General features: G+C 37.8%; 1 protein-coding gene and 1 long non-coding RNA gene across 4 annotated transcripts in view; one reads left to right on the top strand and one right to left on the bottom strand.

Moving 5' to 3' along the window:
* LOC146501073 (uncharacterized) overlaps positions 1 to 13,997 on the bottom strand; it is a 404,586-nt gene that overhangs the window by 80,185 nt on the left and 310,404 nt on the right. The window lies entirely within an intron of this gene.
* The window catches only part of dnah7 (dynein, axonemal, heavy chain 7), a 71,062-nt gene continuing 57,409 nt past the window's right edge, over positions 345 to 13,997 (top strand). Inside the window, exons 1-19 of one of the 3 annotated variants that reach the window (XM_085135180.1) lie at positions 345 to 710; positions 1,647 to 1,743; positions 1,877 to 2,057; positions 2,807 to 2,876; positions 3,606 to 3,786; positions 4,009 to 4,081; positions 4,229 to 4,354; positions 4,783 to 4,902; positions 5,720 to 5,903; positions 6,014 to 6,193; positions 6,275 to 6,547; positions 6,832 to 6,959; positions 7,324 to 7,402; positions 7,689 to 7,913; positions 8,012 to 8,158; positions 8,470 to 8,649; positions 10,474 to 10,614; positions 10,708 to 11,075; positions 12,020 to 12,206. In XM_085135180.1, the coding sequence (XP_084991306.1) occupies positions 642 to 710; positions 1,647 to 1,743; positions 1,877 to 2,057; positions 2,807 to 2,876; positions 3,606 to 3,786; positions 4,009 to 4,081; positions 4,229 to 4,354; positions 4,783 to 4,902; positions 5,720 to 5,903; positions 6,014 to 6,193; positions 6,275 to 6,547; positions 6,832 to 6,959; positions 7,324 to 7,402; positions 7,689 to 7,913; positions 8,012 to 8,158; positions 8,470 to 8,649; positions 10,474 to 10,614; positions 10,708 to 11,075; positions 12,020 to 12,206 (3,009 nt within the window). In that variant the 5' untranslated portion in view covers positions 345 to 641. Of the gene's footprint in view, positions 711 to 1,646; positions 1,744 to 1,876; positions 2,062 to 2,806; positions 2,877 to 3,605; positions 3,787 to 4,008; positions 4,082 to 4,228; positions 4,355 to 4,782; positions 4,903 to 5,719; positions 5,904 to 6,013; positions 6,194 to 6,274; positions 6,548 to 6,831; positions 6,960 to 7,323; positions 7,403 to 7,688; positions 7,914 to 8,011; positions 8,159 to 8,469; positions 8,650 to 10,473; positions 10,615 to 10,707; positions 11,076 to 12,019; positions 12,207 to 13,997 lie in introns of those variants that run through there. The other 2 variants (XM_085135179.1, XM_085135181.1) reach the window with 2 other exon arrangements.

The raw sequence follows: 13,997 nt of genomic DNA, 5'->3' as shown, positions 1-13,997 counted from the left end.
AGGAAATAAGAATAGGTATATGCAGGCACAGTGACTGTGCAGGAATGTTTTTTTTCTATATTCAGTTATTATAAGATAGAAATATCTCAAAGAATGCTAAAATGAAACCTATGAAGTATAATTACGAGGAGCGTAAACTAAAAAAAAGTTTATGGAAAAGTATACAGTATTATGTAGAACATATGAAGTGCATCTTTATTAAACACGGTTTTGTTTTTATTGCTTTTCTTATTGCTCTTAGTTTCTCTGTTTTCTACTTCCCAGCGCTGTATCGGAAAGGGGGCAGTACCACCACGTGCCACACAATGAAAGGACTCACTCACCTAAACATTGATGTTGCCAGGGGAGATTAAAGTCTAACAGACCCGCGAGGAGTTTCACGACATAACGTGAAACACAGAAACAGTGTTCACGACAGACACAAAAACTCAAAAGAAAAGCAAATAAAACGTCAATTATTTTAAATATGAAGCTTTAGATTTTTGTTGCTGTTCTACGCAAACGTCCACGCGCGCGGGTCTTCCTGTTGTCCTCAGGTGTTTACGCGAGGTCACCGTTAATCACTTGGCAACTGCCCTAGCAACGGCACAGAGCTTCGTTAAAGAGTTTAGCGGTGGTTTTATGGTTACTTTGGCACAAATATGAGTTCAGCGAAGAAAAGGAGAACTATCACAGGTAGTCGCTCACTTTTGCCACTGAATCCAGCACAGGTAAGTTCAGAATACCTGAACTCGAATATCGTCTGTGTTTCTGTGCTGCTAACTGACCGCAACAAAAAGGTTAGGAAGCCGGTGTTAGCGCACTGCGGACGTGAAGTCCAGCCTATGTGTGTAAAGAAGACAAATGAAAGCTCAACCCTGGTTGTTATAGCAAATTATTAAGATAGCTAATTATTAAAGTAATAAGTTTGTTTTATTTATTCACTTACTTATTTTCAGGTGTATGTGTATGCCTGCTTTCATTTAGGTTAGCTTAGTCTTATTTGTTTTCGGGGGAGGGCGGAGGGGGACTTACCTTGAACTCCTCTGTTGTACCATAATAGATTCCAATATTCTGGAGTCAAATGTCAGAGGTCATTATTATTATTATTATTATTATTATTATTATTATTATTATTATTATTATCAGTTAAAGCTTGGCTGGTATTGGGTCTTACAACAGGACAGTGATCTGATGCACACCAGTAAACCTCCAACAGAGCGGCTGGAAAAAAAAAAAGAATCCAGGCTCTGCAATGGCCCACTCAAAATTCAAACCTCAACCCACTGAAGTGCTTTTGTTGGATCTTTAAAAAGAGGTGTGCATAAATGACTGGCCTCAGACCTTGCTAAGCAGAACCAACTGTGAAAAGTTGAGTGGACCATAATTCCTCCACAATGATGTGAGAGACTGAAAGCCATACAGAAAACCCTTACTGTTACTTCACATTATTGCTGTTAAATGTGCTTCTGGGGTGTGCTTTTTTTTTTTTTAAAGGGACTGCTTTGAGTCCTGAGGAGACTTTATTTCATATAGCTGTGTATTTAATTTTTTTTAGAGTTTGTTTTTATTTTTCTGAAGTTTTTTTTCTGTTAACTCAGCAATTATCTCAATTTCTAATTTAGTTTAGTTTTTGATAACTCCAATAACCTCTCTCCACTGCCCAGGTCCTCAGAAAGCAGCCCTGGATGGAAGCAAGACCATCATTTTCGCTGTTTCCTCTAATCACACAGAAACCTGATGGGACTGAAACAGCTTCAAAACGTGGGTTCATTCCTCTAGGTTTTGAGTTGTTGCCTCTTTTTTTGGATGGTTTTATGCCAGCAGCTTTGTTTTGTTTTTGTTTTGTTTTTTGTAGCTTCACAGTTTACCTTCCTGAACTGTTTCTGTGCTGTAGGAGATGAGTTAAATGATGAGGCAGGCAGCAGGGCCTTTCAAAGCCATGGCAGACCTCAGAGTCAGTTTGAGGACAGAATGTGGATGCAAACCCGCTGGACCGCCAAGCGTCGCAGCAGAATCCGCAAAAGCATCAATCGAAAAAACCTGAATCTCAGAAAAAACCTGGTTAAATTTATATGGTGAGTTCACTGTTTATTTCTGGTCCTTTATAAGTACTTATTTGTCTGTTATAGTACAGATATCAATCTGTTTAAAATATAAAGTAAAGCATGTTTATCTCCTCCCAGTGAATGGTGATTTCTTTCACAGTAATACACTAATTCAAACTAAAAAGCAGCTTAAATAAACTGCTAAATGGACAGATCTTTATGTCAGATTTCTTTTAACTTTTGCAGAAGGCTGAGAGCAGCCAGTCTGTCACTTTCTAGCAGCAGTGAGGGTAGCCTGCAAGTGAAAGACAGCTTTTACTCCACTGCATTATTTGAAAACCTTAGATGCTTTATTTCTAATTGAAATATGATATCTAAATTATGCTAAGCTTCTAGCGGTATGTAAAGTAATTAAAGTTGCTTTTTTGTGGGCCTGAAAAAAACATATTACTGGTTTGGTTGTCCAGCATGGAAAAAATGCTCTGCATGCTGACACCGGGCTTTGAGTTTGACATGTGCTGTATGCTTTGGCAGCATGGAAGGGATGTGACTAACCACTTCACCACACATTTATGGATGGTTTTTGCATTAATGTTGAATATACATTTTATGTTCTTACTGTAATGTATAATCAGAAAACTTTTTCAAAGGCAATTTTTTACTACAAAGCATAACTGAGATTAAAGTATTGCGGCTTTAATGTGTTTAATATATGGAAATACTGTTTAATATGATAAAGTGGCATCTGTTTTTACTCTTATTTGCATTTTCTGACTTAGCCGGCAGGAAGAGGAGGAGGAGGTGGAGGAGGAGGATGGCAAAACACCAGCAAGTAGAGACTGTGAAATGGTAAAATTGAACTGTGTGCTTCATGTTCGGTCACTTTTGTTATTGTGTATATCCTCATTAACAAGATGTTGGACCTGAAGTGTAACAATTCTGTAACAGAAACAAAAATCCCCATCCAAATGTTTGCAATATGGTGATGTAATCCCAGCTTCCCCTACACTGACACCCATGCTTAGATTTTAATGCACAGATAAAGGATTCAGGTTTAGAGATCATTTATGTAACAAGTTTACTGGAAACAATGGTAAACCAAATCCTACAGGGAATTTGTAAAGACGACTTTTTTCTTCAATTTTTCTTGTTTACTTCGATATCATCTCGGTTGTGGTTTTGAGCAGTTCTTTTTGAAAATCTTTATACAATATAGTAATCATGTTTTCTCGGTTAAGTGCTTGAAGTTGATAACTGCAGGATTTTTTATTTACTGTGAATGATTTCCTTTACTTAAACATGCATTTTGATTTGGTAGTATAGTAAATGCAAGAAGTAAAAACATTAATTTGAACTTCCATAGTGGTGCACCTTAAATAAATGAAAACAAGTAATATACTAAGAATATATTGCAGGTCATTCAGAAAGCACGCACAAAGAAAAATGTGTGTGCCCAGTAAAAATGGAATATTCACATGTTGAATCATATCTTTGAGTTGCATATAGGTGCAGAGTGATTCACTGGATATAGATGGATAATTTTATCAACTACTTTTTGGCTTTTTTTTGTCCTGTCAGAGATATAACTACTACATTGAGAATGGTATAGACCTGGACCATGTGTCACCTCTGGAGGAATCTTGGGTGGAGAGCATTATAAAAAGGGTCTCCCCAGACCTGAGGTGCCACAGCGCATCACTGGAACTGCTGGTTGATGAGATCAATGAAGACTATTTGCACAGCATCAAGACAGCAATCTGTATTTATTCATATATACTTAATATATACATATACTTTTAATCCGCAAATCATTCTGAGAATTGTTTATGAAATCCAAAACTAATTTATAGGCTTTTTTTAACCTGAAGAGTTTAGTAATAATAAGAAGAAAGTGGTTTCAGTGTGGGGTTTGTGTGTGTGTGTGTGTGTGTGTGTGTGTGCGTGCGTGCGTGTGTGGGTGCGTGTGTGTGTATAATTGCAGTGAGATATACATTCAGAGAAGCAAAGGAAAGTGACAAAGAGAAAGAAAAAGATCTGCCCCCTCACAGACTAGAGTAAGTCTGCAGGTTATTTATTGCATTAAAAACCTCTGCTAATAATCATAAGCAGTAACTACAAGACTAAACAAAATGTTCTAATTGTGTAAAGGCTCGTGGAAAATAGTTTTTTTTCCTTACTGGCCCTTTATTGTTTACTGTCAGAGTGGAAAAGGTGCCAAAACCATGGAACAAGTCTTTTGTCCATGCACGCAAGAGGATCGGTGAAAAGCTTTACTCTGTCAACCCCACTGTGATGAAAATAGTCTACCTTTGGCATTTCTCCTTCAAGTGAGTATAGTTGGAAACATGATAGCTTCAAATTAATTTGGTTAAAATGAAATATTTTCTAATTTAGAAACTTTTAAATTACAAATGAATATTTAATTTAGTCACATGCACTATTTGTTGCACCTTTATTCCACTTGTCATAAGTTAATGATTCTGGTTAAAACAATATTGTTGGGCCATCTATCGTATTTCATATATAATAATATTTAAGAAGCCATTGCAAGTCAGAAGTCCAGTATGCTGAAAATAGACAGTTTTTACTGGTATTTGGAAGCTGTTATGTAATAACTGATGGTGTAAAATATAAATCTCTCTCTGCTTTTTGAAAATTTGTGGAATTGAAACATTACACCATGTCACAAACATTAAAAAAACAAATGATCAATGTAGAAGAGTCTTGTTTGCCCTGCTTGGCTATCTGGTTACAGAAATCTCCGGCTGATAGATGTAGAGGAGTTCCACCGCAGAAACAAGTCCATAGAGCTTTCTGAGTTTCAGCAGATTGTCGCTCGACATGTTGACAGTGCCAGAGGAGTCCTCCTCCAAGAGTAAGTCTGCTTTATCACTAAATACCAGCATACCTGTGCTCAGTGAAATAACAGTGAGAAGATAACTTTGCACAGATTTCATTAATGGGGGAAAAAAAAGCATAAAGGTAGCTAAAAGGTAAGTACCCTAATCGAACCACTGGTTATTAGTTGTGCCTCTCAAGCAAAATAGGCATTTTACAGTATGGTTTACTATTCTCTGACATCAGCTATTTGAAATTCCACCGTTTTCGGTTTGAAACGCATTTGGTTGTAAGATGTTTAATGACTTATTTCATGTACTGCCTGTTTCAAATCCACCCACCTCATTTCATTAGGATTTAAATCTGAGCTGACTCAGTATTTTAAAACCCTCCATTACTTATTTTTAAGTCATTTTTTGCAGACTTTATAAGTCATAGTTGAACCAATGGCTAGAAGGTTCCACTCACAAAGGCCACAGCAGACTATCCCAAAAGTCCTTTGCCTATGCGTTTAGGTATGGTGGTGGAGTCGTTGGCATGGTCACAGGAAAAAGTTTCCCTGTTCAAAGCTTGACTGAGGCCCGTCTGTGTGGAATTTCCATGTTCCCCCTATGGCCTGTAGGGGTCTTCACCTTCGTCTCACAGTCAGAAGACATACATGTTAAATTAACAGTTCAGTCTAAATAGGTCAGGGTAGATAAAATGCTTAAAGTGAATAGAATAAAGTGCTGTATCAATGTGGCTTATAGTTAAAGTGCTTTGAGTGGTCAGTCAGACTGTCGGGTATCGACATGTGTGGTTCTCATTAACGTAATGTAATCTTGAAGCTGATGTTGTGTTTCTTTTTGCCCTAGTTGGCTCCTTGAAGTACAGAACATTTACCACCAAGGGTGCAAGCGTGAACTGGTGCCTTTCAAAAGCAACATGACCAAACTAGAATCTTTTTTCAACTGTGTGGCTGCGCTGATGACTTCCCAACTGCAGAATCTTCTAACAGATTCAATCATCGACTATACACACTTAATTTCACAAGATCCGGTAAGAAGAAACTGAGTAAGCTAAAGGGATTTAAATATATTTTGGTTATATTTTATGAGAGGGTGAACACTTTTTCTTTTTTTTGGTATCATTTTAATTTGGTCACCTAGCGCTCAGAACGAGCCAGTGAGCACTCAGGCTTTGTTCTGCATCTGATCTTGGAGGACAGGGAGATCAAGTTTGAGCCCAACCTCAACATATACGAGGAGGCCTTCCTAAATGTGTACGAGTTCATGCTCAGATCTGTCAGCGTGATACCTCGTGTGGAAACCAAACTGTACTCTGACTGGGTAAGGAGACAACTCTATATACAGCCCTGTTTAATAGCACGCTTCCCCCTGATTTTTATACCTTACTTTGCTTTTCTCCAGCCAAGCTCACAGTTTGGAAGTACCCTGAAGCCCATCATCCTTCCAGAGGTCCTTCATGCCCACCAGGAGGAGGTACGCAGGGTATTCTGGGCTGAGTGTGTCAGGCCCAAGGAGTACATCCACAAGTATGATAAATATGCCACACTGGTATCGAGGCAGGCGGAAAAAGATGTGGAGCAGGTCCTCCGCGACCAGCACTCTTTCCAGGAATTTATGGTGCAGGTGCTATACTACCAGAAGCTTATCGATGAGATCCAGTATATGCCTTCCAAGGTAAATGCATTTAAAAAAAATCCCTAAACCAAGGTCCCATAACTTACTCTGTAACTATTCATGTTTCCTTCCAGTTACACTGATATATATTTTGCTGAAATAGTGTCAAATCAAAAAAGCTAAACAGTGGGAAAGCTTAAAACTAATAATCTAATAATCTAATAATCTAATTCTTAAATCTGTGTTTCTTTGATTGGGCTTATTTAAAAGCTCTTGCATCATTTATCACTGGTCATTTCTTAAATTGTGTTAACTGTGTCACTTATTTATACCATGGATTTTAGGTGGTACGACTTGGCATGTTTGAGGTCCAGTCCTATAAACTCATCCAGTCTCTTGTCAAGCGTGCACAGGACATACAGCAGAAACTGGTTACACGGATGCTAGATGACCATCAGAAAGCCAACAAGAAGTTAGTTGGTTCTCTTTTTTTATTCTCAGCAAGAGTGTTTTCTCTCTACATCAGCATAGTTCACCAATACAGTTCAAGGAAGTTATCATTAAAAAAAGCTGAGGGGGATTAAGCAGCTTCTGTTTGGCAGATACTACTGAAATATGCATAGGGAAGCTTAAGAGTGCAGACCTAAGCTGGTCACTCTAAAAGAATACACCGTGTGAAAGTCATAAGGGATGTCGTTTAGTGCTCTTTGTGATTTTTGGCCCTGTGTTACCTGCTCTGTGGTGTTCTCTATTGCCAAGCGGTGCCATAATAAGATTGTAAATCTGTGAAATCCTCCGTATACATCACTGAATTAATGCCATTCTTCCTCTCACAGGCTTTGTCATGAATTTGAGCAGATTTCAGAGAAGGCACTGAGCACACCGCCAGATACTCAAAAGCTGATGGAACTCAAGGTGACTGCACCAAAAAATCACACATACCAGGCTTGTTGCATTATGCCATGCACAATTGTCCTTTACAGATTGTCCACAAAGCAGTTATGGAGTGCACTTAACACCAGTCAGTAAACTTTGTCTTTTATTTCTTTTCTTGTGGTTTTGAGTGTTTTTGGTAGTAGGCCCTCAGCTGAGGCTACAGAAAGCCTGGAAGGTCTTGCATTCCCTCACACTTGAACTACCCTAGTATGGTTGCTGTACATTTTTTTTAAGATATAAATGACAATTGTTTTTTCTTATCCAGGCTTATATTACAAAGGTGGAGACCACGGAGATGCCTCTTTTGCAACAAAGACTAGCAGACTCTGCCACGCAGTTGTGTTTCCTGGTGGAGTTTGCCACCCTGTCAACACTGGATATGGAGCTCAATACAAAGACAATCCAGTGGTTTAAACGTATGCCATCCATCTTTGAGGAACACCAACAGATAGTTAGCAAAATGACGGAACAATATCAGAATGGGCTTAAGGTCTGTGTTTTTCTGTTTCAGTGTATTTTAATGTTTAATGTAGAGAAAACATAGTGGTGGCTAAAATACAAGGACATCTTTCCTTACCCTCATTCCAGTTGTACCGTGAGCACTTGTTGCAAGAACTGGACAGCTACAGTAAACAAGTGGAGGAGTTTAAGGCCTTTTGTGAGACAGCCAATCTCAGCAAGTACCTGACAAAAGCTCAGGCCCTCAATACCAAACTGGATTTAGCTGCTGAAAAGGTATATCACAACTTGTTACCTGCAAGCCTAGAGAGATATCTGTACAGGTAGCAATTTTTTACATAGAGATATTTATACATATATATACACACGTATGTATGTATGTATAAAATGCTGCCCTCTAGAGGTTAAATGTATATTTAACCTCTAGAGGGCAGCAACAGGCGTTATCTCAGGCTGTATTATGTGTTTATGTCTTATTTATAAATCAACTATGCATCTATTCATTATTTTATCTTTTCTTTCCATGTCTTTGTTTATTTCTTTATTTTACTTCTACTCTTACCTTTGATCCTTACCTCTGTGGAAAGATTAATGATTTAAATCTAGACGAGGAGGCTTTCGGCTGGTCTGTTTCCCAATATCCAGAGCGGAAGAAGGCGCAGGAAAAGTTGACACCATTCCTGCGCCTCTATGAGACAGCTACTGATTTCATAAAACAGCGTGAGATGTGGCTGCATGGACCCCTCACCAGTGTGAACCCAGACAAGGTAAAAGCAGTAGAAAAATTACTTTGTATTCAATGCAGGAGTGACTGGGGAGTTTAGATGACAGATTGAGCTCAGTTCTAATTTTCTGATTTTTATTCATATAACAATGACATTCTCTGTCTTATTTACAGCCTCAGTGGTCCAACAGTAGTATAATAAGGGCATCCAGACCGTCATAAAGATTCAGATTTCTATTTTTTTGTTGAATGGTGCATTTTATCAAGTCCCTGGGAAGATAAAAAAAAAAACTGAACAAATATAAATGCAAAAATAACACAGAGCTTATTTTCTAGTATTGTGAACGTTCAAAACAGCTAACTTGGGTAGTTCAATAAGAAAGTGGTTGGTCAGAGTAAGAGTAGACTGAGTAAGAAAGCAACAAGATTAAATGGTGAATATAATGTAAAAAAAAAAAAAAATCAAATGAACTTAGTCAACTTTCTTTGTATAACTAAAGCCCTTGAAGGAGCTGATGGATTTTTTTGACTGCATTTTTATCTGTTTGTGCCTTCTTATTTACATAATGACATCACTGCATGTGGTACTTATTAGTATTATTAGCACTGCCATTTCCCTTTTCTATTACAGCCATTCTTCCACATACTATATATATATAAGAGCAGCAAAGCACTCAGCATTTTTCACTTCACTGATGTTGAGCTCCACAGAGCAGAGCTCCACATGAAACAACGTTTTCTGCTTAAACTCCTTTCCTTTTTTCCTTTTAATGCTTATTTAAGTACTTCTTTCATTAACTACATCCTCAGCTATTATTACTATAAGTACCTCTGTAAGCATGGCTAACACTGCTGTTACCTCTACTACAATCAATAATTGTACTATTAAAAACACATTGTTAAATCTAGCATTTAATACTTGCAAGCAAACACCCTAAATACTCATAGCAACCATCTACATTTTCATCTTGTGTTGTGGAAGTTTTCCATTAAATAAAGCCTGCAGACCAGAGACTTCCCCCAACTTCCTTACTAGACCCTCACCATTTGTCTTACTGTATGAGCGTGAGACATGTTAGAATCCAGTGGCACCAAGCCATTATACAATAAAATAATGTGATTAGTCCATAAGTAAAAGAAATTCCTATACATCTTGGCAACAACAACAGTACAAATCTTGGAATAACCTTTAGCTTTCTGCCTTTATGTTAGTTTGTTTAATGTCTGTGTTCTTTGATTTAAAAAAAAAAAAATAATAATTTTTTTTTTCCTTTTGTATTATTATAAATCCTGCTGTAGAGTGGAGAGCTAAGTTATGATGTAATGCTAGCAAACACGATTCCTAAGATCCACACACAGATAGCAAAATCCAAAACTGCAGTTCAGGCCTCTAAGATGGTCAGTCAGCTGACCACAGCTTCAGTCATTCATAATTTTAAACTATAATATGGTTTTAAAGAGGGAGTGTATTTTTTAAACATCCTGTAACTGTAGTAATGGAGGAAACTCAAACCTTTTTGTTTTTTTGTACTAGGTTGTACACATATGCATATTTCTATTATAAATTTGGGCATTTTAACAAGGGAGTCTAAAGAAATTGACCTTTGGAGCGAGGATGAGAAGACAACTTTATTATTCAGTTTAATGAGTCATTATAACGTAACTTAAGTAGATAAAGTTATTTAAATTTTTGCTAAAAGTTAATTTAACTTTTGCTAGAAGTTATTATAGCGCTGATGAATAAACATTTGTTGGTACAAAAATATGACATAATAAATATTTTTATTGAATTACTTGATGTGAATTTTTTATAAATTCTATTTATGTCCTGTTGTTATGTAAAAAAATACCCCCATTCCCAAAATAGGTAGAAGGTGATGTTGGCAACTATTGGCGCACTCTATACAAGCTGGAGAAATCCTTAAGTGAAGTACCCAATGCCCTTAATATAGCAAACACTATAAAGGCTAAGGTGGAAGACTTCAAGGAGCACATTCCTATGGTGCAGGTGAGAAATCAAGAGTAAGATTTGGTATTTGACTTTAATACAATATCATTTGAAATTTTGGAAGTAATTTGGACTGGATGTACTTTTTCATAGGTACTGTGTAATCCCGGCCTGCGTAAACGTCACTGGGATGCCATGTCGGACTTGGCTGGCATCTACCTGGAGCCAGCTGATGATCAGGTGTCTGTGTCTAACTTCCTATCAATGCACCTGGAACAGCACTTGAGCAGCTTCGAAGGCATCAGTGAAGCAGCCAGCAAGGAGTACTCACTGGAGAAGGCCATGGAGAAAATGACCAGTGAGTGGGATCACATGGAGTTTAATCTCCTTAGCTACCGAGAGACGGGCACCTCAATCCTGTCATCGGTGGAAGAAGTGCAGATGTTGTTGGATGATCACATTGTGAAGACACAAACCATGAAAGGCTCACCCTTCATTAAACCTTTTGAAGTGGAAATACGGTGAGAGTCAAGAGGAATTGTTTTTGAGTCATTTTGCTTTGCTTGCTTGGAAAATAAGTTTGGTGTAATGTTATTAAGGGGAAAATTCCATACACTCACTATTTAGCTGCAATCTGTTGGCAGTCTATGTATTGCTTGCTGCAGGGCTCAGCTGAGATTGTGTGGCAAACAGACATCTGTGCCCCACCGCCCTTACTGCTAATGTGAACTTGTTGCATAATTTAGCTGCCAATATTGACTGTTTTTGTGAGCATCTGTGCTGCCCGAAACACCAGCAAAGAAGCCCAGAGATGTACGGCTTATTCATAGATGCTGTAGTGTAGTGAGCTAATGAGTTCTATCCAGAAGGACTTCACATTTAAACAGATGCCACATGTGGATTAAAGTACCCACAACAATCCCTGCTGAGATCAGAAGAGCTTGAATCATTTTTTTCAACCTCTACAGAGAGGTAAAAGGTCTGAACTGATAAACTGAAACAGTTTTATAGGGAAACATTGCACATCATTGTACAAGTATAATAAGCAGCTATAGGAAATGTCTTATGGATGTTGTGTGAGTTTTCATCAAAGACATGGAAAGCACACATGTGTGGTCTTAGTTTAGACCTGGTCGTGTTTTTTTTTTTTTTTTTCCTTTTTTAAATAACTGTGATCAGGATGAAGATGACAAATATTATATGTAATCATTGAAAACAAAAACTTTAAAAATCAGTTTGATTTTTTTAAAATGCACCAACCTTTTTTATTTTTGTGAGCAATGAAATATTATATAGCAAAGATTGCAAAACAAAACAAAAAAAGAATAATAGCATGTAAAGGAATCAGTTTGTCTTTTATAAAGCTTGAATCTGACCCTCTGCCTCTGCATCTGATTGCAACATTTTAACTGCAAAGTGACTACACATCAGTAAGTAATATTATTATTATAATTTTTATCATTAGGGAATGGGAGGGCAAGTTGCTGCTTCTCCAAGAAGTCCTGGACGAGTGGTTAAAGGTGCAGTCTACTTGGCTGTACCTGGAGCCCATATTCAGCTCCCCAGACATCATGGTTCAGATGCCTGAAGAGGGACGCCGATACACAACTGTTGACAAAACATGGAGAGACATCATGAAACAGGTTTCACTGGTGAGTGTTTTTGATCTAACACTATTGCCTTTGAAAAGCAAAAATCTGAAGGAGATTCGGGTTTCAATACCTGTGTATTTGTACTTGTTCTGTAGTTTGAAATGCAAATATAGCTATAGCGCATCCAGCTCAGGACAAGTATTTATTACTAGACAGCATACACCTTAAAATTTCAAGTGTTCTACTGTAATCAGATTAAATTCAGTGCATTAACCTGAGCAGGTGGGTCAGCGTGCAGACACATAAACATAAAGGCACACTGAGAGATTCTGAGAATATGTAGGAAAAGAACAATGTCAGCCAAATACATCGATACAGCCAAACAGAAAGGAGCATTCAGACAGAGGGAATGTGATAAGAGTGAATCAGTCCGAAACGGATGGGGAGCGAGACAAAAACAACTGAGCGGGGATAGAAAGTGAGTGTTGCAAGAGCATCCTCAAAGAGTTTCCAAAGGGTAATTGGCGTCCTCAGTAGGCCTGAAATGAGACACATCAATTTCAGGCAGTGTCCTCCGAAAGCCCAGCCTGACTGCACCATCAAATAGAAATTATGGATTTTGTCTGGAAGGGGCAGGGGTGTATGGAACCACAAAGAAAATGAGGTCACCGAGGGATGGGCAGCCTGCACACAAAGACGCTCATGTGTACACTCTAAGCTGCTTTGATATGTTGCACTGTGTTATTGAGCATGTCAGCATAAATACTAAAGCAGTACAGTTTAAACTTAATTTTTTAACTTGTATAATGGAGCTCAGTTTCTAAAGGCTATATGTACTTTTTTCTTTTATTAAAGTAACATATGGCCAAAATGTTGTATCAATATAAGGATTAAAAATTTAATAGAAAATAGAGTGAGAGAAAAGGATAGATTATGAAGGCGTGATCAAAATGTTTGTGGAGTGGTTCATTAAAAATCAGAATTTTTACCTCAATAAATTTCAGTGTTTCTCTATTCAAGGTCATGTTTTCAAGACCATTCAGATTGCTTCCAGTGTGGTGGATATTTTTAGATTGCTCCCTGGAAGTCCTGTTCTGACCACTTGGACTGTGCGTCTGGAATTTGGCTGCAGACCTTAAATTCATCCAGAGAGCAGCCATCAACTTCAGTTTCAAATTTAGCCAGATTTTATTTAAAGGATCATTAGAGCTAGGCCTCCAGCTTCCACCGAGCAGTTTTCAACAGCTTTCAGTTACCGAGCCTGAGTGCGGTGTATCAGATTCAGTTCTGCACCGCAAAATCATACTCCAAAGTAAACCTATGCTCTAAATTGACCTTTCTGCAGTGTCCTGAAGCCTCATGTTGGAAGGAGGGCATTCATCGTTGCGTTGTATCATGCAACACATACAGCACAGTGCTGGCCACAGTAAAACAATCTGCGCTCAACAACTTGACTGCTTGCCAGATTTGGTTCATTGTAAGTTTGTCAAACAAAAATCAAACTATTTGGAAGCAGTGGGAGAGATGCATCGCCAATATATAGAGTATGAGGTTGGGGGAAAAAATTGGTATGGCATAGTATTATAATATTTTGCACGGGGAATATTGTATATATTAGTGCATTGAACCAAAGGGAAAGTGGTTCAGTGTGGCACCAGAAAATTATATTAAACAGATCCCCAAAATTTAATTTTTTATTTTATTTTATTTTATTTTTTGATAGGGTTTGATAGGGAATTCCTCTAACTTTTGATCAATGTGAATGTATAGCGCTACCAGTAATGACAGGGGCAAAAAGTTTGTGAACTTTTTAAAAAATGTTAGCTAGATAGCTAAATAAAAACAAATAAA

This window comes from Neolamprologus multifasciatus, chromosome 16 (assembly GCF_963576455.1).
Source record: "Neolamprologus multifasciatus chromosome 16, fNeoMul1.2, whole genome shotgun sequence".
Classification (NCBI taxonomy): domain Eukaryota; kingdom Metazoa; phylum Chordata; class Actinopteri; order Cichliformes; family Cichlidae; genus Neolamprologus; species Neolamprologus multifasciatus.
The sequence above is the reverse complement of the archived record's forward strand: the minus strand, read 5'-3'. Positions and strand labels throughout refer to the sequence as shown.